General features: G+C 55.6%; 1 protein-coding gene across 4 annotated transcripts in view; it reads left to right on the plus strand.

Moving 5' to 3' along the window:
* Positions 1-1,271: 1,271 nt before the first annotated feature.
* DNM1 (dynamin 1) overlaps positions 1,272-23,789 on the plus strand; it is a 45,348-nt gene continuing 22,830 nt past the window's right edge. For 3 of the 4 annotated variants that reach the window (XM_012772082.2, XM_012772076.2, XM_076009073.1), the window contains exons 1-10: positions 1,272-1,534; positions 15,225-15,298; positions 15,554-15,703; positions 15,992-16,195; positions 16,501-16,599; positions 16,687-16,847; positions 17,846-17,988; positions 18,098-18,233; positions 18,397-18,464; positions 19,562-19,700. In XM_012772082.2, coding sequence (XP_012627536.1) covers positions 1,374-1,534; positions 15,225-15,298; positions 15,554-15,703; positions 15,992-16,195; positions 16,501-16,599; positions 16,687-16,847; positions 17,846-17,988; positions 18,098-18,233; positions 18,397-18,464; positions 19,562-19,700 — 1,335 coding nt within the window. In that variant the 5' untranslated portion in view covers positions 1,272-1,373. Of the gene's footprint in view, positions 1,535-15,224; positions 15,299-15,553; positions 15,704-15,991; positions 16,196-16,500; positions 16,600-16,686; positions 16,848-17,845; positions 17,989-18,097; positions 18,234-18,396; positions 18,465-19,561; positions 19,701-21,489; positions 21,629-23,789 lie in introns of all 4 variants that reach the window. The other variant, XM_012772075.3, reaches the window with a different exon arrangement.

Raw genomic sequence — 23,789 nt, forward strand, 5'->3', positions numbered from 1 at the left:
CTGTTTACGCACAGAGAAATAACCTGCTGCCTGCCCCTGGTAGCACAGACTAGGCTAGCCTCCCCTTCCTAGACTCCTAAGTAGGCTCCTTAAATGCAGAGGTGGACACTTTGCCTGAGGCCCCATGATCTCTCCATGTGAAAGGAATAAGCAAGGTAAGGCTGTAGGAGCCCCACTGTTTTACCACCATGCTGATGGGCTGGGGCAAAGACTGCCATGCTTGCTGGGCACAGTGGCTGATGCCTGTAATCCCAGCATGTTGGGAGGCTTAGGCAGGAGGATCACTTGAGTCCAGGAGTTTGAGACTGCAGTGAGTTATGATTGTATTTCTGCACTCCAGCCTGGGCAACAGAGGAACACATTGCCTCTAAAAAAAGGGAAAATTAAAAGACTGCCCCCTCTATGACAAGAGCTTTCTACTCTCCAAAGAAGGGCCTTCCAAGTGCCAGGGCCTGTGCACTTGTTATTCATTCTGCCTGGCATGCTGTTCCCCTGATCTGCCTGTGGCTGGCTCCTTCTCATTTAGGTCTCTTCTCAAATGTCACTTCCTCAGAGAACCTCCTGACTCCTCCCAGCCTAAAGTGACCTTTTCACATCCACACAGGTATCTCTCTCTTTACATTCCCTGTTTATTTCCTCCATTGCTCTTATAAACTACATTCGTTTTTACGATTTCATTTATCTGTTTGTTCATTGACTGGCTCCACCTGGCCACCTTTATGCAAGATCTGTGGGGTAGAGCCTTGGCTGTCTTGTTCACGACCTTCTCTCCAGTACCTAGGACAGGGCCTGGCTTATAGGAGGTGCTCCATATATATTTGTTGAATTAATGTTCCACTTTTCTCCTTCTAGAAACAAGGGAACTGAAGCCCAAAGAAGGGACATACTGGAGATTAGTGTCAGAACCTACAGAAGAGGGCAGAGAGGTCAAGTGGAACTCCGGGTCAGGAGGCGTTGACCACAGAGGCGGCCGATCTGCTCTCTAGGCCCCAGTTTCCCCACATATAAGATGGAACGAGGCAGCCATGACCCCTATCCAAGAGGCCTGGTACTAGGGGTGAGACCTCGCTAGTTGCCAGAAATGATATCTTCTGCGCAGCATCCGCGCATCCAGACACTGCTAAAGGCGCCCCTAAAGCCGCAGAATCAGAAAACTACAACTCCCATGATGCTCCGGACGGCGCCTGCGCACGGCGGCAGGCTGCAGCGCCGCGGACGCCCTCTAGTGGCGAACCGGCGTGGCGCTCCGCTCCGCTCCCCGAGGGGCGGGGGACCCGGGGCGCAGGCAGTCGGGGAGCTAGGCTGCAGCGGTGAAGCCCGGACCCGGAGCGGGAGCGGCGGCCGGATCGCAGCCTGCGAGGCCCGCCGCAGCCATGGGCAACCGCGGCATGGAGGATCTCATCCCGCTGGTCAACCGGCTTCAGGATGCCTTCTCTGCCATCGGCCAGAACGCGGACCTTGACCTCCCGCAGATCGCCGTGGTGGGCGGCCAGAGCGCCGGCAAGAGCTCGGTGCTCGAGAATTTCGTGGGCAGGTAGGAGCGCGCGCACCTGAGCGCGGACCCCCAGCCCCCGGGTCCCGAGGGCCCCCGCCCGTGGCCCGACGGCGCAGCGACCTCGCAGCCCCGGGCGCTGCACCAGCGCGCGGCGCGTCTGCCCTCCCCAGCCGGAGGGAGGCGGCTCTGCCCCCGCCACGAGAGCCCCTCGGGGGCAGCAGCGCCCCCGGCTAGTCTGCAAACGTCGTCAAGCCGCCGGCCACGGAATCACGCCCCCTCCTCCGCCCCATCCTTTAGGGAAGGCTGCGCTCCCCCGGGAGACCCTGGCAAAGGGTTGCCCCCCACCCAGTATGGGCACTGAAGGAGCGCGCATTACTCAGCGCCGCCCTTCGCTCCTGAGTCCCTCGGAGCGGCAGCACCGGGGGCAGCGCCCCCGCCCCCACCCGGGCTCTACAGAGGACAGCCCCCTACCCCCTAGAAACTCCTGGGCTGCAGCCGGGGACAATCGCCCACCCCGGCCCCTAAAGAGCACAGAGCCCCTTGAGCACTGAGGACCAGGCACAGCCTCCCCCCGCACACACACCTCTGCGGCTCCCGCCGCCATCCGTGCGCAGCGCGGCGCAGGGGGGAGGCGCAGGCTGCAGGATGAGGAAGGGAAGGGGGGAGGAGAAACCACTTCTGATCCCTTTCTGAGCCGCTGGCCCCTCGCTTGGCCGAGGCCCTGGGTGGGGGGCGCCTGTCAATGTCGTTCTCCCTTTGGCCTGGTAGAGGGACTGTGATGGAGGGAGAAGGTGGCGGAGGGCAGAGATGACTAAGACAGGGAAGCAGGATGGCGGGGAGGGGGGAGCCATTTGCAGAACCTAATCCCCCTCCCGCCTCTGATCCCACAAGGCGCTGAAAGGGCCAGGTGGCGGAGTGCAGAGCAGCCGCAAAGACAAAGGGTCCTGGGTTTAGGGGGGCAGGCAGGGTCATGACCCCCTGGCGTCACCCTCCACCCAAGGAGAGGCAGAAACGGCTTTTCTGGTGCTGAGGAGAGAGGATGGTGCTCTGGGGCGCTGGAGGTGGGACGGGGGCTGGGCAGACCGAGGGAGGAGGCGGGAGAGTTGACACTGACCTCCCCTCCCTCGTCTTCTTCAGTGACCCTTGCTTTCTGCCAATGACCTTCATGGCCAAGGAGGTGACTGGCACATGGGAGAGGGAGGCAAGGGCCCCTCCTCACAGAGGGACAGTGGTTCTGTCCAAGCCAGGTTCTGCTGTGAAACCTCAGGCAAGTCACTTGCCTTCTCTGAGCCTCAGTGTCCCCATCTTTAATATGGACAGTTGGACTAGATGGTTGTTCCTGCCCCTCAGATGTCTGGGAAGCCCCGTGCCAGCCCTAGAGGTGACAGGGAGAGAAGCTGACTGCAGTGCTGGGGGGGGGGGGAGCTGCCACGGGGGTGGCTGTGCCCATCTGGTCAGCAGAGGGGGAGGCATCTGTTTCTCCCAAAGGCTCCTTGCAGAACCCCCTTCCGATCCTGTGATCCCCAAACTGCAGAGACACAGGCAAGAGGCACACAGATGGGTCCCTTCCCCAAGGCCCAGCAGTCAGGGACACTCATCTCTTTACAGTATACAAGCTATATTCCTACCTCTCGTCCTTTCAACATTTGCTGAACTCCTCCCCTGTGCCAGGCTGTGTGCTCTGGGCCGGAAGCGTGGAGGGGATCAAGTGGCAACCTTAGCTCTTGTCTACCAAGCCCCTCCCATGTGCCCTGCAGCCTGCCGAGTCCTACTCGGGGCTCACACAGCCCCCAGGAGGCAAGGAACATGATGCTGTCCTGCAGATGAGGACACTGAGACCCTGGAGGTTGGATGCCTTGCCCAAGGTCACACATTCAGGAAGTGAAGCATCTGTTAGACTCCAGAGCCCCGGTTCCTAATCTCAACCCTGCACATCCTCTGAGTCGGGCCCTGCACTGAGCATGGGGACATGCAGGTGTGTGGGCCTCCATTTTCCCCATCTGTGCAATGGGAATGCCCACAGCTGCTGTCCTGCCTTCCTGAGAGGGTGGCTGTGGCCCTGGTGAGTTCACGGGTATATAAGCCCTTGTGTAAACACATGGGAGGGAGTCAGTCAGGCTTGGGAACCTCTGTGTGCCCAGCCCCTGTCCTCTTGGAGCAGGCCAGCCACAGCCACAGCAGATTTCAGTCACTGTTTGCTTGTTGAGTGGCAGAGCAAGGTGTGGTCTCTGCCCCAAGAGGCCTGGGCCCTCTTGCTGCCCTCCATACCCCAATGCCGTTGGCTGTGGTCCCTGCAGGAGGAGGTGCAGGGTGTGAGATGCAGGCCAGGGCAGAGGAGGGCTTAGCTTGAGGTGGAGGAATGGGCGGGAAAGCATTAGTGATCCCCCCAAACTAGCAAGGACAGGGAAGCTGAGGCTCAGTGAGGCCCTCCCCAGCCAGCCCTGTCTGCTCTGTCATGCGCTCCCGACCTCTCCACCTAGGGCTGGGTCCCCAGACCCGTGGGCATGGTAATAGCGCTTTGTATCCTGGGGGTTCCCAGGAGCCAAACCCCCACGGGGAAGAGGTGGAAAGTGCAGAGGAAGGAAAGAAAGGCTGCTCCAGGCCAGCCTGGGCTCGCGGGCACCAGGAGAACACTGCTGTCTGCTCTGCAACGCAGGTGGCCCAGCAGCTGCCCAAGACCCTGCTAGGACTTGTGTGTGTCTATGCTACTTCTTCACCCTTCCCCCTTTTACAGAAGGGAAAACTGAGGCCAATCCATTCAGTCAGTTAGCAGACAGTCATTGAGGGTCCACAGTGTCTCAGCCTGGGTACTCTGTGGTGCAAAAGACAAAGGCCCCACGTTCCCGAGGGAGGAACTGAGAAAGAACTGGAGAATGTGGTTAGGGTCCCGGCAGCAGGGGTGCTTTCCATGGGGAGGTCAGAGAAGGTCTGTAGGAGGAGGTGATTACCTGAGATGAGAACTGAGGGATGGGAAGTGGTGTGACAAGCTGAGGGAGGGGAATTCCAAGCCAAGGGAACAGCAAGTGCAAAGGCCCTGGGGCAGGAAGGAATTTGGTGTGTTTAAAGATCAGACAGGAGCCACTGCGCTGGTGTTTGGCAAGCAAGGGGGAGAAGGAATCAGAGAGATAAGCAGGGTCTAGATCTGTAAGGCCCTTAGACCATGACAGGTGAAGAGTCCCGGTTTATTTTCATTATTGGAAGCTTTTAAGTAGTGGAATGACTTGAGCTGATTCTGTCAAGGGTGTGACTTGGGGAGGGGACGAGGGAGAAGGCAGGAGACCGGGGGCGAGCTGCTGCAGTGGGCAGGCGGCAGCAGGGCCTGCCAGGGCGAGGAGGAGGATGGTAACGGTGCGGTTTGGGATATGCCGTGGAGGAAGGTCCCACTGGAGGATGGATGTAGGAGGTGAGGAAAGAGGAATCGAGGATGACTTCCAGGTCTTTGACCTGCGCTCCCGGGTGGGCATTGATGCATCAGGAGGAGCAGGTTGGGGCATGGGGGACGGGGAAAGGCCAGGATTTGGTTCTGAGCATAATGAGCCTGAGATGCCCACTAGACTCTTAAGCAGAGATGTCAGGTGGCAGTTTGGTGATGTAAGTTGAGAGCTCAGGAGGAAGGCAGGCTGGAAATATAAATTTGGAAGCTTACCTTCCATAGTTGGTGTAGAGATGAGATTTAAACCCCTAAGAGTAGATGAGATCATGTTGGGGGTAGGTGTAGACGGAGGAATGCTGGTGGACCCAGCATACTGCAGCATTTCATGAACAGATGCCTGGTGCCCTAGGCCAAAGGGGTCTCTTTGCTGCCCCTCCAGCTCCCCTTTGTCCCCTATTACACGCGCCTTCCCCCAACACTCATTCAGGGCCAAGAGCAGGTGTCCTGGAACAGGCCTCCCGGCTCCAGGCCCCCATCCTCACTCACTCTGGTGCCAGGTGGGTTGACAAATGGGCAGTGCCCACCCTCCCTGCCTTTTGGCCCCTGTGGAGGCCACGGCCAATGGGAAAGTACCAGGGGGCTGAGGCTCGGACTCTGGAGTCAGACCTGCTGAGTCTGAAGCTCAGCTCTGCTTCTGACAAGCTGAGAAACCTTGGGCATGTTTCCTAAGCCTACCCAGCTGCTATTTCCTCATCTGTAAAATGGGGATAATAATAGCGCCTCCCCCGTGAGATTATGGCGAATGGTGCAATAATGCCCATGAACCACTTGGGCTAGGCCTGGTATAGAGGATGGGCCAATTCCGTTCCTGCCTAAGCATAGGCCGGCAAGCCCTTTGGGATGGTACAGGCTGGGTGAGGGTGGGGGTGGGGAGGGGACCTTCTCCATCCAGGGTGGAGGAAGGGCCTGGTGAGTGAGCCTCTACCTGGAGCCCATGGGGATGCCTGGGAGGCAGGGCTTTAGGTGTCCCCATGGCTGTGCCTGCCCTCTACTGAGGCTCCCTGCCTCCCACCCATCCCCTTGCCCCTCCTCTACATTCTCATCCCAGCATGGGCTCAGTGCTGGTCTTGGCTTCTGAGAGCCCCTCTCTTTGTTAGGCCTACCCCTTCCCATGGGAGACAGCCCACTCCCCACTATTAAGCTCTGTCTCTTTCTCTGAATACTTTGGAATTCATCATAGCAGTCCCATTTCTCAGATTTGAAGACTGAGTCAAAAGAGTATTAGGGAGTAATTTAGACATCCTAAGTAGAGGGTTGCTGACCTGGAGGGGACAGAGGGAACTGACATTTCCTTGGCATTTGCAGTGTGCCAGGCCCTGGGGACATAGCTGTGAACAAGCCAGACCCATCCCTGCTTGGGGAAGCTCACAGCTGACCAGGGCAGACATTAAGTCCACAAAGAGCTCATTTGTTGTGTGTTTTGAAAAATGGTATGAGGAGCCTGATATTGAGGGGATGGGAGTCATCTGTGGGGAGTCAAAGAAAGTCCTCTGAGGAGGTGGGATTTAAGGCTGGACCTGAGCAAGACTAGGGCTTGGTCGAGCAAAGCCGTGGACCCTCCAGGTGCAGGGCCCAGCCTGAGCAAAGGCCTAAGGTGAAGGAAGCCAGTGGGCTTGAGAACCCAGGCGAAGGGCAACTGAGCGAGGGGCAGCGGCCAGAGGAGAGAGTCGGAAGCTCAGGGAGGTGGGGCTTGATGGACCTGTTAGGAACCCTCCACAGCCACCTCCACCCTCCCCCAAGAGAGCTGCCAAGGGCCACACTCTGCTCTGCCTGTCCATGCTCAGAGCCCGCACCTGCCACACGCTAAGCACATGCTGCCTGCAGACCACACACCTGGGGGCTACGCTCGCAGGAATGTGCCCGCCCCCAGCCAGAGGACATCCTCTCCAAACCCCAGCCCCACCTGGTGGCCCGGAGGAGCTCAGCATGAAAGGTGACCCTGGCAGACGGCATCTGATCCTGGCGCCAGGAGAATGGAGTTGCCCAGGCTTTGGCAGGGGTCAGAGGGTCGGACCCCCAGGGAAGCGGGTGCAGGTGGGTGGCAGGCGGGAGTGGAGGAAGCGGCTCATGGGCACAGTGCTGCCAGGCGTGGGGCGAGAGCAGAAACAGAGGCCCACGTGCCGTATGTCTGAGTATTCCAGTTATAAATCAAGCTAAGGAACTGCTAAATGCAATGCATTCTGCCCTCCTACCTTGACAAACACATCTTCACAACAACCTGGTCGCTCGGTTTGAATTTAGAATTTCAGACTCCTCAGAGTTCCATGTCAGGATGTGGAGGTGTGGGGACACGTGGCCCCTCTCCCCAGGCTGCCCTGTCTCTTCCCACTCCATCCCTCCTGGGCTCACATGTGGACACCCCAGCCCCCATACCCCAGCTCCATCTGCGGCCCCAGAAAGGAGCCCCCTAAGGCCTGGGCTGCCTCCAGCAGTAAAATTAGCTCTTGGCGGGCAGACCCTGGCCATGGGCTTGGGACTGCTGGAGAGGGAATTCCAGGGCACCTGAGTGTAGGCTAGGAGGGGAGCACAGGCTCCAGCTGGGCACCTTCCCTTGGCCCCTGGGGGCTTTTTGCCCCATGGGGAGGGTGAGGCCAGAGAAGGTTCAGAGAGGGACCCCTAACCCCAATTTCCCAGGTCTAAGGGCAGTACTGGTGTCCTTTTGGAACCAACAATCCATTAGTAGGAGCGGCAGGGACTGTCATCCCAGGTTTTTAGGTGCTGAAATGACACAGAGAGGGTAGGAGACTTGCCTGAAGTCACACAGCAATCAAATCAGAGGCAGGAAAGGAACTGGCACGAGTCTCCTGCCTCCAAGTGAGACCTTTCCATGTGTCTGTCTACCCTCTCCCCATGGCCCCATGTGTGCGCGTACCACCAACACTCCTCAGTTTCTCCTCCTCTACTCTTCCTGGGTGACGCTGGGACTTTTGTCCTCTCCCTGGACTGAAATCTGGCTAAGAAACAAGAATCGTTTGAAGAAGTCAGCCTCTTGGCAACTTGGAATTACTAGAGGCAATAGAAAAAAAAGGAATATTGGGCTTGGAACATGTTCAAGACATTCTCCTAAATGGCATCTTCCCAGTGCCCTGACCGGGGGCCCTAGATAGACCTCCCCCACCCCCATCTTCCCCATCCATTTCAGTCCCGGTTCCCTGTGGCTTCTTCTCCCTGGCCCCTACCCTCAACCGGCCTCTAGCTCAACCGACCACCGTCACCTTTGTCTCAGCAGTGGGGGCAGCCTTGTTGTTGTCCTCCCAACCCATTCTCCACCCAACAAGCATGAAACTCTCTATAGCCTTCTAATCTAGCCTAGCCTCCTATGTTTGAAGCCCTCCTTGGACCCCCTGCCTGCAAAACGGAGCCCCAGTGGCCCCTGAGGCCAGCTTTTCCTCCAGCCAGTTCCTCCTGGTCTACCCTAATGTCTCACAGTTCACGGAAAAAATGGGCTGTGCCCCCACCTCTCCTGGGGTGCTGTCGTATATGCTCCCCTCTCACCTGGAAGGCTCTTGGCCCTGCCGTGTCTTCCTCCTGCCCTGGCTTTTTCCTCCAGTCTCATATCTGCCAACACCTCCTTGGTGCATTTTGGGGTGATAGAAATGTCCTAAAATTAGATTGTGATGATGGTTGCACAACTCTGTAAATATACTAAAAATCATTGAATTGTGTGCTTAAAAGGGGTAAATTTTTGGCATAAAATGATACCTCAGTAAAGCTGTTTAAGAAATCTGAAACCCCCTGGATTGATCCTCACACGGCCCCCACGACCTGCCCCTCGGTGTGGGGCCAGGCCTGTTTCCACCCAGGATTTGGAGCTGTCGAGGAAGACAGAAGCTTGTCGCCTTGGTCTGAGAGCTCCTGGCAGACAGCAGCTCTGGCCGCGGTTAATATTAACATCTTATCTATTTATTACCTCGCTGTTCTTTTATCACTCCAGCTTACATGCCTCTGGTCTTCATGCGGGGAAAGCAGGCCACTAGAAGAAGGGGAGAAGAACCTCGGCAGGTGAACGCATACTCACCTCTGACCGAAGTCCCCAGTTCGAGGGGACGAAATGCTGTAGCACACACAAAGCCCTCGGCACACGGTGTGTGCTCGCTCAGGGGGTGGGTGCCACCAGTGAGCACCCTCTGCTAGATCCTTCCACAGCCAGGATCTCAGGACATTCCCTCCGCAGCCCTAGGAGGGAGCTGCTGGATGTGTCCCATTTCACTGATGGGGAAACTGAGGCTCAGAGCAGGGAAGTAATTTAGTGGGAGAGCTGGGGCTCCTTCTCATCAAGCTGCTGGTGACAAGAAATACGGCTCCAGACGCAGCTCCCTGCTGAATAACCTTGGAAATGTCCGTCATGCGCTGTTAGGTGAGCAGAGGAGCTACCAAAGTGCACAGGAGCCCGGTGTGCGGACACCCGAGGGGCCTGTGACTTCATTTCTCCGAGCCTCAGTTTCTTCCCCCGTCAGATGGGGAAACTGATCACACTGTCCTCACAGCCATGTGAGGATCAGTCCAGAGGATTTAGATTTCTTACACAGCTTTATTGAGGTATAATTTACATGCCATAAAATTTACTCATTTAAAATGCACAATTCTGGTTCACTGTGATGATCTATATTTAGTGAAAAAGAAAATAATAAAACAATTTTAAAATAAAAATAAAGTGCACAATTCAATAAGTTTTAGTATATTTATGAAAATATACTAAAGTTGTACAACCATCATCACAATCTAATTTTAAGACATTTCTATCACCCCAAAAAGAACTCTCACGCTGATGCAGTTTCAGGTTCTGGGCAGTGTCCCTGGCTGATGGTCGCCAATCCATCAGTGTTAGCCACGATTATTATTAATAATAGAATGCATATAATGGTGCTCTACAGGTGTTGGGATGATGGCTGGTTTTTGTTTTTAAATATTTCATGTATTTTCTGAAGTTTTTTTCAAATGGAGAAAATATGATTTTTATTCTTAAAATTGTATTTATTATTATTATTATTTTTAGAGACAGAGTCTCACTCTGTTGCCCAGGCTGGGGTGCAGTGATGCAATCATAGCTCACTGTGGCCTCGAACTTCTGGGCTCAGGGGATCCTCCGAGCTCAGCCTCCTGAGTAGCTGGGACTACAGGCATGTACCACCACACCTGGCTGATATTTAAAATTTTTTTGTGGAGATGAGGTCTTGCTATGTTGCCCAGGCTGGTCTCAAACTTCTGGCCTCAAGCAATCCTCCTGCCTCAGCTTCACAAAGTGCTGGGATTATAGGTGTGAGCTGCTATACCGGCTTCATTTTTTTTTTTTTTTTAGATAGAGTCTTATTCTGTTGCCCGGGCTAGAGTAATGTGGCATCAGCCTAGCTCACAGCAACCTCAAACTCCTGGGCTCAAGCAATCCTTCTGCCTCAGCCTCTCAAGTAGCTGGGACTACAGGCATGCGCCACCATGCTCGGCTAATTTTTTTTCTATATTTTTAGTTGACCAACTAATTTCTTTCCATTTTTAGTAGAGATGGGGTCTCGCTCTTGCTCAGGCTGGTTCTGAATTCCTGACCTTGAGCGATCCACCCGCCTCGGCCTCCCTGAGTGCTAGGATTATGGGCATGAGCCACCGCACCCGGCCCTGGCCTCATTTTTTAAATTAGGAGCAAAAGAGAGATCTATTTCCATTTTGAAAATGTAAAGTCATCAACACTTGGAAGGAAGGAAGCAGGGAGAGAAAGAAAGAAGAAAGCAGGAGGGATGGAAGGAAGAGGAGGAAGGGAAGATGGTAATCTCTCCCTAGCAGGAAAATGCTTGCCTTGGACAAAGCACGGAGTCAGTCAGGAGCCCCATGTCAACAACTTGCACCATGACCTTGGGCAAGACTCTTCCCCTTTTTGTGCCTCAGTTTCTACCCTGTACGATGAGGCTGATGGAGGGGAAACTGGAAGAGCTTGTCTTCACATCATTCTCTTGGTCAACAGGGGTGTCCTGAGAGCCCATTGCGAGCTGGGTGCTGGGAGCTGGTGGAAAACGGGCTCAGCCCAGGCCCCACTCTCAGGATCATCAAAACATCAAGGAAAACCGAGGCCAGAACCGCCCTGCAGTGTTCAAACCTCAGCTTGAAATTCATGAGTTGTGACGTGGGCCGCCTAGGGCCTCTTGGGGCAGCGGAACAGAGAGGGACTTGTTGCCCGGGGCAGCCTCACCTCCTCCCAACTGTATTTCTTGGCCCAGCCCCTCCCGGGTCCCCTCAGTTCCCTGCTTCAGAGGGCACCTCAGAGCCCGCCCAGCCCCCGTGCCTTCCGCTTCCAGGGGCAAGATTTGGCTGGAAATATCCTCCCCGCACCCAACTCTCTGGGCCAGCCTCCACCTTCCCACTCCGTCCCTACTGCATGGGGCGCTGTGGTTGTGGAAGTCCAGCTTGTGTTCTCAGCGTGCTCCAAGAGCCACCAGTTTTTATGATCCTATTATAATAGCCACCATTTGTTCAGGCATCAGCTCAAATAAGCCTCACAGCAACCCATTTTATACTATTGTGGAAACTGAGGCTCAGAGAGGTACGGTCATTTGGCCACAGGCACACAGCTCCCAAGTGGCAGCTCTGCCACTCAAAGCTGGGCCTGTCTGACCTCAGAGCCCAGGAAACAGGAGAACTTAGAAGAGTGGCCGCCACTGGATACACACCGAATCAAGCATGTTACTTCCTGGCGCCGTTGGCGGTCAGCGGGGCCTGGGAATCAGGGTCCCTGAGCTCTGGCCCCAAATCTGGGGTCCTAGAGTAGGGGTTGGGGTCATGTTAGCCCTTTGGTGCAGTTTCTCCAGACCCCTCTGGGGGTGACAGTGCCAATTCAGACGGGGAGCGTTGGCGTGTGGAGGTCCTGGGTGGTGTCTATTTCGCCTTCCCTGTGCTTCAGGTCTGAAGGTGCCTCTGCAGATGGCCAGGCAAGGCCTCCCTGGGAAACCACCATCTGCCCCAAACGAGTGGGGAGCGCTGGCATGCCACCATCCCTGCCTCCCACACGGGCGCGGCACACGGCCGCGCAGGCTGGTGGGCCCAACACTTTTCTCTGGGCACCTGTTCTGTCCTCCCTCAGACTAAGCAGGAGCTGGAAGCTGGATCCGGCCCACACCCCTGCTGGGCAGGGGGTGTCCAGGGGGCCCTTTAACAGAGCGCTGAGGTGGGACAGTGTGTCCAGGTGAAAGGAAAGAGCCGTGGAGCTGCTGAGCCGTGCTCCTTTCTACCCCAGTATGGCCGAGCGCCTGGCATGGGCTCAGCTTTTTCCGTGGAAAGTCTCCATGAACCCTCCTACAGCCACACGTGGTAATATATGACACCCAGTTAATATAACACCCATTTACAGCTGAGGACTGTGAGGCCCAGAGAATGAAGCAATTCAGCCAAGGGCACCAGGCTGGGAAAGGACAGACATAGGATTTGAACCCAGGGCCTCTGCTTGCTACTGGCATCTAACCACTGAGCCAGTGCTCCTTAAACTTGAAAGGGGACATGAAAATCACCTGGGGATCATGTTTAAAATCCAGATTCTGCCTCTCCCCTACCTGCCCCTGGAGACTCTAACCCAGTATGGCTGGGAATGTGCATCTTAGCAGGCTGCCCAGGGAGCTCTGATGCGGGCCGTGTGATGGCTTCACTTTGAAAACGTGAGAGATGCAGAGATGGGTCACCTCCCACCCAGGCATCCAAGGAGATCTTGGTCTGAGGGGCTCGACCCCCAGACATGGCCCTGCCCTCTGATCTCTGCTCCCAGAAGCTACATATCCTTTAAGCAGCCTCAGGGGGCAGTGGGTTGGGGTGGGCTGGCCCAGGCCCCTGCCCACCCACTGCCCTCCCCAGCTGGGCCCTGGGCTCCCCCCTGCCCCTTTGTGGCATCTCAGAGATATGCCACCTCTGCCCCTAAGGCCCATCAGGGCTGGCTGGGCCCATCTGCTCAGGGAGAGGCCTCTCAGGGAAGAACTCCAGGGAAAGTCCATGTGTCTGTGTGGGGGCTCTCTGTGGGGAGTCCCATCCTTCCCAGCCCCTCCCGCAGTTTCCATGGCAACGACAGTTGCCATGGTATTGCTGGGTGAGGAGCTGGTGGGGAAGAGGGTGGACCCCAGCCCCCACACCCACCCCAGCCTCTGTGAGAACAGATGTCCTATTTCCATAGCCCTAGGGGACCCCCACAACTGGGGGACTGGGGAGTCACACCCCCAAATGAGTCACTGAGTAAAGGATGGGGGAGAGAGACAGGAAGTCCTCCCTCCCTGCAGTGCTGTGCCGCCTGGCGCACCTCTGTTCTAGCACACACCACACTGCACTGCATTATCTGTTTACTCGTCTGTCTCTCCCGCCACGCTGCGCTCCTCGGGGTGGGGAACTGCCTGACTCATCCTCTACCGTCCCCGCGGCCCAGCACAGGGCCTGGCACAGACTGAATTTAACTGAATTACATAAAAAGCCAAGTCTGGCTCCTCGGGTTTGAGGTGGCACAGTTGGATGGGGAAGTTCGCAGGCTGGGGGTCCAACAGGGACTGGGGTTTGAATCCCCGCTGGGTAGTATGACCTTGGTATGACTTTGAGAGAGTCACTTCACCTCTCGGAGCCTCAGTAGCTTCATCTGTGAAATGATCATTTCTATATCACAGCACTGTTTTGAGGACTTGCCTTGAGCTGAGGAGGCAGCCCCTGGGCCCAGAGCCCCTGAGAGAAGGGGTGAGAAGAATTATTCTGCATCTCAGGTCCCTGCCAGGGTCCTCACGTTCTGGAGCAGAACCATGGGTTCAATCAGAATTAATTGAGCACCTCTTGTGTGCTGAATCCTGTCCTGGGCACTGGGACACATAGGTAGACAGAAAGATGCTGGCCCTGCCCTCCTGGAGCTCACAGTCCGGCAAGAGCGAGAAACGCCTGCCTGGCACGCAGACATGATTAATAAGCGCAGGATTTGCCACCCTTTCCTTCCTTGTCGCAGGGCTGACTCCCCCCCAGCAGCCTCTGCTCTGCATGGTGGGGAGTGGGGGGAAGGCCCCAGGAGGAGGCCTTGAATGTGGAAGCTCTGGGCCTCGTCTGTTGTCCCTAGGACCCTTTGCCCCTAACCCTGGGGTACAGGAAGACTCATGAGCCCAGGTCAGGCTCTGGCCTGGGAGCAGGAGACCTGCGTTCTGCCTCTGGCCCTGCTGAGCCCTGTATGAGCCTGAGTGTGTCTTTTCCTCTCCCGGGGTCTGTGCCTCTCCATGGACAAGGCAGCTGGCTGGGTCTCTATGGTTCCTTGGGCTCTGGCCTGCTCCCTCCTTTCCTGGGCCCTGGGGATCCCACGACTGCCAATTCCAACAGCCCAATTCCTGGAGAGGCCTCCACCCTCAGGCTGTGCCAGCCTGGGGGAGGCTGCCGGGGAGGTGGATGAAAAGAGCCGACTGGACAGAGAAAATTAGCACTGCAAAGGTCAGCAAAAAGGACAGCTGAAGTTGACATTGGCGCGAACAGATGTCTGAGGTATAGACTGTCAAATCTGGTGACAGGGAATGACTTTGGGACCCCTCAGTCCAATCCTTCACAGGGGGCTGGGTCCACAGAGAGCTAAGAGCTTTCACTGCACAAACAGATCTGAGTCCAAGGTTGGCTCTGCTAGATACTGGCTGTGACACTGAATGTCTCTGAGCCTCAGTTTCCTCATCTGTAAAATGGGGATAATAACAGCACCTACCTCACGGGGCTACTGCAGGTAGGTGCATAATAACAGCACCTACCTCATGGGGGGTCCATGAGACTCCCACCAAGCGCCTAGCAGGCGGTAGGCACTTAAGAAGCATGAGCTCTTTTCCTTGCCTCCTCCTTCCCCCTCATCCCCAACCCCAGCCAGATGGGGACCTGGAAGGGGAAGTGAGCCGCTGTCCTTCCCCACAGCGGAAGGGAGGGGAGGAAGCACAGTTCTGTTTCCTGGGATCCACTCTGTGGCCACTGGACACATATGCATGTGGGACACCCCATGACTCAGGTTCTCCCAGGCTCAAGGTCAGTGGCTGGGTTGGAACAGGGACTTCCTATTGGCTCAGAACCAACAGAACATATCTGAGAGAGATCTGGGGAGTTGCTGGTCTAGTCTCTTGGCAGCTCTGATGCATAAATTCTGTGACCAGGGGACCTGGGAGAGGGTCTTTTCCAGCTTTCTGGGCTGCCATCTCCCTGTAGTGACTGAAGCCCTTGGGCTAAGGTGCAGTGGGGCCAGCATTTTGGGGGGAGCTTTGGCTCTCCCAGCAGGACAGGTACTCCTGGGACAGAGCCTCCTGAGATCTAGATCCTCCTTTGACCCCCAACTCATTGCAGGGACTTCCTGCCTCGAGGATCTGGCATTGTCACCCGACGTCCCCTGGTCTTGCAGCTGGTCAATGCTACCACAGGTAGGTGCCCTCCTCCACAAGGCAGCCTGCCCTCCTCAGCCCCTCCCCCATCCCCAAGGGGAAGTCCAGCCTTGCTTGCTGTGTACTTTGGGCCTCGACTCCCCATCTGGACAGCACGGATAAAAATACATAAGGAAGACGTGGGCAGTTCTGCTTGGAGGCGTGTGGGGGGCTCTGTTAATTGTGGGAGATGGGACCCCGGTAGGGTTCGGACCATGATGCCTATTCCTCTTCTCCTGCCCGCTTCTGGGACAGAATATGCCGAGTTCCTGCACTGCAAGGGGAAGAAATTCACCGACTTCGAGGAGGTGCGCCTGGAGATCGAGGCCGAGACCGACCGGGTCACCGGCACCAACAAGGGCATCTCGCCGGTGCCCATCAACCTCCGCGTCTACTCACCGCACGGTGAGGCGGCCTGTCCCCGCCCCCGGCCTTCGGGACCCCTCCTGCAGGCTCCAACCTCACAGCCCCCTTCCTCTGTGCCACCCTACCCGGAGCTCCACCCGCTGGGGCACTGCCCACCTCTGGCCACACCTCCAACGGGCCACCGCCTCACCCCAGCGCGGTGCCCTGATCCCGCCCACTGCCACCAGGCTCCCGCTCAGACCGTTCCTAAACCCGGCCCTGTTCCTAACTCCGCCCGCCCATGGCCACGCCCCTCGCTTGAGCCCGCCCTCTCGCCACCCTGTCCAGTGCTGAACCTGACCCTGGTGGACCTGCCCGGAATGACCAAGGTTCCAGTGGGGGACCAACCTGCTGACATCGAGTTCCAGATCCGGGACATGCTCATGCAGTTCGTCACCAAGGAGAACTGCCTCATCCTGGCCGTGTCCCCCGCCAACTCTGACCTGGCCAACTCCGATGCCCTCAAGGTCGCCAAGGAGGTGGACCCCCAGGGTAGGCCCAGACGTCTATTCTTAGTGTGTGGGGGGGGACCCCCACCAAGTGGTGGGATCAGATTTGTACCTTAAAAATCGTGTTGATCTACTGCCATAGCATTCCTGGACGGGCCCGATCTCGTCTTATCTCGGAAAAATGGTGTTGGCCACTCTGCTGAGAATGGATGAGGGGGAAGAGGGGAGGCAAGGAGTGGGAGAGGGAGTGGCAGGGGGCTGAGGGGGGTGGGGTTGAGGGAGTGGGGTACACGGGTTTGCGAGTGAGAGTGGGGCAGACTGAGACAACCCTCTTGCTGGTGCCTGCAGGACAGCGCACCATCGGGGTCATCACCAAGCTGGACCTGATGGACGAGGGCACAGATGCCCGCGATGTGCTGGAGAACAAGCTGCTCCCCCTGCGCAGGGGTAAGTAGGCTACTCCCCTGCCCTTCCCTGCTCCGTCCCTCCCCTCCCCTGGAGGTTGGTGGCCCCTGACCTTGACCCCATCCACAGGCTACATTGGGGTAGTAAACCGGAGCCAGAAGGATATTGATGGCAAGAAGGACATCACAGCCGCCTTGGCCGCTGAACGCAAATTCTTCCTCTCCCATCCGTCCTACCGCCACTTGGCTGAGCGCATGGGCACCCCTTACCTGCAGAAGGTCCTCAACCAGGTAGGGCACCAAACCAGGACAGGGCCTGGGAAAGCAAGCATGAGAACAGAATGATTTAAGTGTGTTTGAAGAGTGACCAGCAGAAGTTAGCATCCTCATAATGCAGATGAACAAACTGAGACCCAGAAAAGCAAAGCAACTTGCCCATAATCCCACAGCCAGGTAGTGGCAGAGCTTTGCTGACCTTTCCCTGTTTGGGACCTGCAAGGGGAGCCCTGAACTCCTGGGATGAAGAGAAGCCCAAGACCTTCTGTGAAGGGTGGCACTGATGACAGCTTGGGTTTGGGGGCCAGGAATGAAGACCTTGACAAGCAACCCCAGGGGCTACCCTAGGGTGATTCTCTATCTGGAGTAGGGCTTCCAGAACTGAGGCATGTGTGTGCGCGTGTGCATGTCTGTGTGTGTGTGTGTTGATGGGAGGGAGGCAGTGGAGAATGACACAGACCTGGGTTACAATCCCAGCTTTGTCACTCCCCGACTGAGACACTCTCGCTGGCTCTCTGAGCCTCCCTTTCTGCATCTGTAAAATGGGGATAATGGTGATCAGACCCTGTTTCACAGGGTCATCGTAAAGGTTCAAGGAGGTAGGGTGTGGGGACCTAGTGACAGTGAGCACCGGAACTTGAGAATTACCTTAAGGGTGGCCTTAAACCCAGAGGGTGAAAGGGAGTGGCCCTCCAGCCACCCAAACATATGTGAGTTGGCCCTCATGGTGTCTAAAAATATTAAACTAGTCAAAAGTCAGGTAATTTCAAATACGAATTCAGATTCTGGCTTTCATTGCAGATTGAGTTAGCACTCATTAGTTCAATTAGTACACCTCTGTGAACACCTACTATGACCAGCTTTTGTCCTGGTGACCGGAGCAGCAGGGGTCAGTGCTGTGGCTCCCCTCTATGGCCTTCCATCTCACCACATCCATACAGCCCCCTGGAACCCTGTCCCTGCCTGGCCCTCTGAGCATCTGGCCTTGACCCTTTCCTCACCCTTATCCCCAGCAACTGACGAACCACATCCGGGACACACTGCCAGGGCTGCGGAACAAGCTGCAGAGCCAACTGCTGTCCATCGAGAAGGAGGTGGAGGAGTACAAGAACTTCCGCCCCGATGACCCGGCTCGCAAGACCAAGGCCCTACTGCAGTGAGGCTCCCCGGCCCCCTCACCTCAGCACCATCCTAGCATGGGGCTCTCCCAGGGCCTGCTCCCCTGGGCTGCTCCTGCCCCTCAGGCCACACCACTCTCCCCTCAGGATGGTCCAGCAGTTTGCAGTGGACTTTGAAAAGCGCATTGAGGGCTCCGGCGATCAGATTGACACCTATGAACTGTCCGGGGGAGCCCGCATCAACCGGATCTTCCATGAGCGCTTCCCCTTTGAGCTGGTCAAGGTAGGACAGGGAGCCGGGGGCAGGAGGGCTCTCTCTGACATGCGCCTTTGCTGACCTCCCTGGAGGCCCTGGCGCCCAGCCCTGGGTGTGGGGTAGGCCCTGTCTTGACTTCCCAGGTAGCAAGGACAGGCCCTAACCACCCCTTCTCTGCTTTCCCACACAGATGGAGTTTGATGAGAAGGAACTCCGAAGGGAGATCAGCTATGCCATCAAGAATATCCATGGCATTAGGCACGTATTGGGACCAGGGAGGGGGGCTGAAAGCCAGAAGCAGGGGGTCTAGTACAGAGGCACAGGGAGTGGTGAAGTGGGCCCCAAGAGCCCTGGTCCCCAATACTTTCCAGCCCAATGTTCTACCCCCAGCTTGACAGGCTGCAGCTGGGGGTGCTGGATGGGAGGCCTGGGCCACCCACTCCCTATGACATACTGGCCTTCTCTGCTGTGCCTGGGAGCAGAGCCTGGAGGCTAGACCAGCTGGGCAGAGCAGGGTACAGGTGGCTAGGGACACACTCTTTGGGCTGGGCCCTCTGCCTATCCCTGGAGTAAGACAGTTCCCCCAAGCCCCACCCAGGTGGCTGAGCAAAGGTACCCAAACCACTGGGTAGCGGCTGTGTCCTTTTTTGATAGAATGGGGCTTTTTAACCCTCCAGACCCCACTCTATTCCCCTTAGTCCAAAGTCGGCCCCATTCCACCCCACCTCCCTCTTTCTGGGCAACCCCAAGCCTGCGGAACAGGATTGGGAGGATTGGGAATTGGCCTCTGTCCTTAAAAGCTTATACCTGCTTCAGGGACTCAGATTTATACCATGTTCATCCAAAAAGTTCATTCAGCAGAAAAAATTAAAGCACCTACTATTTGCCAGGCAGTGAATGAGACCAAGACGTCCTGCTTTCACGCAGGTTCAATTCTAAGGTTTGGCGTGGAGTTTATATACCAAAAACTGCACTGGCCAACACACAGGAAAAAAATCTCTCCTAGTCTTAAAATAAAATGCTCTATTCCTGGAAAGGCTCTTATGGAGAATCAATTTGGCAATTTTCAAACCATTTCTGGCCATAGAAGCTTCCGTACTTGCAGACTCTTACAAGGAAACAGGACATATACATCAGACACAAGCAGACCTTGTCTTGTCCCAAAGGTGCACCGACTGAAAGCCCCTCATTTGAATCCCCCCTCCCATTTTACAGCTGGGGACCCTGAGGTCCAGAGAGAGGTAGTGCAAGGGCCCCTTGGGCAGAGTGCAGGGGTTCGGGGAGGGGCCCTGCCTGGCACTCGTAGCCGGCACTGGCCTGTGACACTGTGCCCTTCTCCCGCTCCGGGCGTTCAGAACGGGGCTGTTTACCCCAGACATGGCCTTTGAGACCATTGTGAAAAAGCAGGTGAAGAAGATCCGAGAACCGTGTCTCAAGTGTGTGGACATGGTTATCTCGGAGCTAATCAGCACCGTTAGACAGTGCACCAAGAAGGTAACCTGGTGGCCCGGGCCAGCCCCCGCCTCTGCCCCGCCCTGCACTGCTGCCAGGCGCTCCTTCCCCACGCCCCCCACTGCCTCCTCGGTAGCATGTCCAGACCTCAGCGGGTGGGGGAGGCAGGCCACCACAGACCAGGAGAGGGGGATCTTCTGAGGGGGCCTCACCCACCCCGGCCCCCAGGCCCAGGGACCAAGGGCTTGGACATTGGTAAGATAGATCTGATGATTGGCTGTTTACCCTGAGAGCCCACCCACCAAGAGCTCCCCAGCTCAGAGAGAACAGGGCTGGAGGGGACCCTGAGCCCCCTCCCTGCCCTCAGAGGTGGGGTCATCTTTGGTAGCTCCAGGGAGGGGTATTGGGGAAACCCTGTACCCGGATACAGGTGAGGCACAGGGCCTTCTTGAGCACTGCTCTTTGGGCCTGAGTGGCCAGAGAAGTGCAGAGGACCAGGCCTAGCAGGCACCCTGACTCCCCACTGTCCTTCATCCTCCCCATCCTCACCCCACCCTCACTCAGGGCCTCCCTCTTCCCTTCCATCCACATCTGGCCCTCCGGGGACGGAGCTTCTCCCATCTGCCACGTCATCTGAGCCTCACAGAACCAAGCAAGGACGGGGTGGGGGGACAGTACCCATTTCACAGCATGAAAACTGAGGCTCAGGAAATCAAGTGACTCACCCAAAGTCACAGCAGTTAGGAGGTAGCAGAGCTGCTACTAGAAAGCCAGGGCTTTGGACTCTAAGTCCAGTGCTCCTTGATTCTACCCCCAGCCTCCTTTCCTTTCCTCTCCCCATTGCTGCCCCAGCCCCCTCTATCACCACCTCCACTCTTTCTGTCTTTCCTCTTTTCTCTTTTTCCATCTTTTGGAGCTGAGTTCCGCCAGACCCCTTTGGAGGAGAGGCAAGGGATGCCCCTTGAAGAGAAAGAAAGGGACAAGAGTAGAGCTGGGAGCTGAAGAGTGGAGGTCAGGCTGCTACACTGCAACTCCAGGAGGCACTGTCTGCTCTGTGGTCTGTGTGAATGGAGCCCCCTGGAGTTGTGCAGTGCACGGCCTGGGCAGCTGGATGCAGTAACCATGATGGAGGTGGGGAAAACTCCTGGCTTTGAAGTCAGGATGAAGCAAATGTAGGGGGCACTGGGAAACCTAGAATTGAGCAGGATAAGTGGGTGGGGTCCTGGCCTCTCCTGGCCTGGGACAGCTCCTAAGGAGGGCCCAAGGCTCTGGACAAAGATGGCACTGGAAAAGAGAGGAGGCAGGCTCGGTGCAGTTGAGGAGTGGGGAGGGGCACAGCCATGGGGAGAAGACCTCAACTTGGTAGCGGTCTTGTATGGCAGCAGTCCTCAACCTTTTTGGCACCAGGGACCGCTTTCATGGAAGACAATTTTTCCATGGATGGGGGCTGGGGGATGGCGAGTCGTGGAGAGCAGCTGTAAATAAAGACAAAGCTTCGCTTGCTCGCCCACCACCCACCTCCTGCTGTGCGGCCCTGTTTCTAACAGGCCACAGACTGGGGACTGCAGTCAGGGGCTTGGTCCCCCAGACCCTGGCCATACCCACAGAGTCCTGGGGATGCTTGGCAGCACCTGGGAGGTGCCAACCCTGGGTGGCAGCAGGGAGGGCCCAGTCCCACGCTCACAGTGTCTTCTGTTCTCTCTCTCTTTCTCTGTGTCGGTGTCTCTCTCTCTTCCCCCATGCCCGTGCCATCCCTGCCCCTGGCCCCGGCCGTGCTTGGCTTTCACCCCCTCCTGCTCCCTGGCTGTCCCCACCTCCTCCCCGGGTGCAGGACGGGCCTCTTCACACCTGACCTCGCTTTTGAAGCCACAGTGAAAAAGCAGGTGCAGAAGCTCAAAGAGCCCAGTATCAAGTGTGTGGACATGGTAGTCAGTGAGCTCACGTCCACCATCAGAAAGTGTAGCGAAAAGGTATGATGGCCGCCTGGGCGGGGCTGGGCTTGGCCGTCTCTTCCTCGAGGCCATGGCCTTCTGTGGGCAGAACTATCTGCTGAGCAGGCCTGGCGGCCCCTCGGCCATTCACCTGGACCCATGCTGGCCGGGTAATTCTGGCCCTCGAGTCTGCTGCCAGCTTATGTTTGGTCTATTCGCACTCATAATCCCTCCAGGCCCCCACCCCTGCCAGAGGACTTTGCTCCAACCCAGGCATCCTCAGTGACCCCTTTCCATCAATAAGAATAACAATGACAATTATGACAATAAGGAGTTGCCAGCTGTCTATTGAGTACCAACTATGTGCTAAGCACTGGGCTAAGTGCATGCCCTTACTGTGTGACTTAATCCTCTCGACAACCCTAAGAAGTGGGTAGTGTTATTATCCCCATTTTACAGATGACAAAACAGAGTCTCAGAAAGGAAAAGCAGAGTGGGATGCAGATTTAGGAAGGTCAAGGGAAGCGTCTGGGGTCCAGGCCTCCTGGGCAGGGGAGCTATCCCAGTCCCTCAAATCCAATTTGCCTCAGCATATTGGATTATTCATTTTATGATAATCCATGCATGTTAGGGCCAGCCTCTCTTGAATTGTCTGTGACCTTTTAGATGCCTTTTCCCTATTTGTCTACTTCTGGGCATTTTGAGGATTTTTAGCCAGGTCGTTTGAAGCAGTTCTTCCCAGGGGAATGTAAGGGAATTGATTGCCAGCAGGAGCTCTTCCAGAATTCAAATACCGCCACCACCCCCGCCCTGGCCCCCAGCAGACTGAACAGGAGCCCCTGGGGGAAAGCACAACCTTCCTGTATCTGAACAACTTCCCTATGGGGAGGTAGTGGGGACACATCTGCCTTAACTTTGAGTTCCAGATTAGCATCATCTCCATTCTTTTTTACTGAGCAGTGTGTTATGGAATCCCTGTATGTTGCTCTATAAAGATTAGTCTTATGCTCTTTAACTGCTGAATTGTATTCCACTGTAGACATGTGGCATGATTACCATGTGTAATGTCCTATTGACAACATTTAGGTTGTTTCAACTTTTTGTTTTTGCTATTGTAGACAGCGCTGCAGTGAACATCCTTATAAATATATTTGTAGTATTTATCCTATTGTTTCTTTAGAGCAAATTTTTAGACATAAAATGGTCAATAGATACGAGCATTCAGTTTCAGTAATTTTTGCAAGATTAGCCTCCAAAAAGTGTTCACCAACTTATATTCTTCCAAATCTTCTTTTCTGTACGTTGGTTTGTTTATTTTGTTAGGTAATCATACTGTGAATATATTGGCATCCTGCTTTTTCTCTTAATAATATGTTTTTAGGGGATATTAGTATATAGTCTATATAATTTTTTTTTTTTTTTTGAGACAGAGTCTCACTCTGTTGCCTGGGCTAGAGTGCCGTGGTGTCAGCCTAGTTCATAGCAACCTCAAACTCCTGGGCTCAAGCAATCCTACTGCCTCAGCCTCCCAAGTAGCTGCGACTACAGGCGTGTGCCACCACACATGGCTAATATTTTCTATTTTTTGTAAAGATGGAGTCTTCCTTTTCCTCAGGCTGTTCTTGAACTCCTGAGCTCAAGCAGTCCTCCCGCCTCAGCCTCCCAGAGTGCTAGGATTACAGGCATGAGCCACCACAGGCATGAGTCACCATGCCCGGCTCTTTTTTTTTTCTTTTTCTTCCTTTTTGAGACAAAGTCTCCCTCTGTCACTCAGGCTGGAGTGCGGTGGCGTAATCATACCTCGCTGCAGCCTCGAACTTCCAGGCTTAATCTATCCTCCTGCCTCAGCCTCCTGAATAGCTGGAACTACAGATCCATGCCACCATGACCAGCTAATTTTTTAATTTATTTTTTGTAAAGATGGAGCCTTGATATATTGCCCAGATTGGTCTTGGACTCCTGGCCTCAAATGATGCTCTAGCTTCTGCCTCCCAAAGTGCTGGGATTATAGGCCACAGCACCCAGCTCTATATGGTCTCCAATTGTTCAATATTATAAATAACCTGGCAATGAACATCTTTGCAGATGAAGAATTATATTTTTCTTTCCCTAAGATTATTTCCTTAGGGTAGATTCCTAGAAGATTGATTGCTAGATATAGACATTTAAAAACTGTAGAACACTTTGCCAAATTGCATTT

Source organism: Microcebus murinus, chromosome 12, assembly GCF_040939455.1.
Source record: "Microcebus murinus isolate Inina chromosome 12, M.murinus_Inina_mat1.0, whole genome shotgun sequence".
Lineage (NCBI taxonomy): Eukaryota > Metazoa > Chordata > Mammalia > Primates > Cheirogaleidae > Microcebus > Microcebus murinus.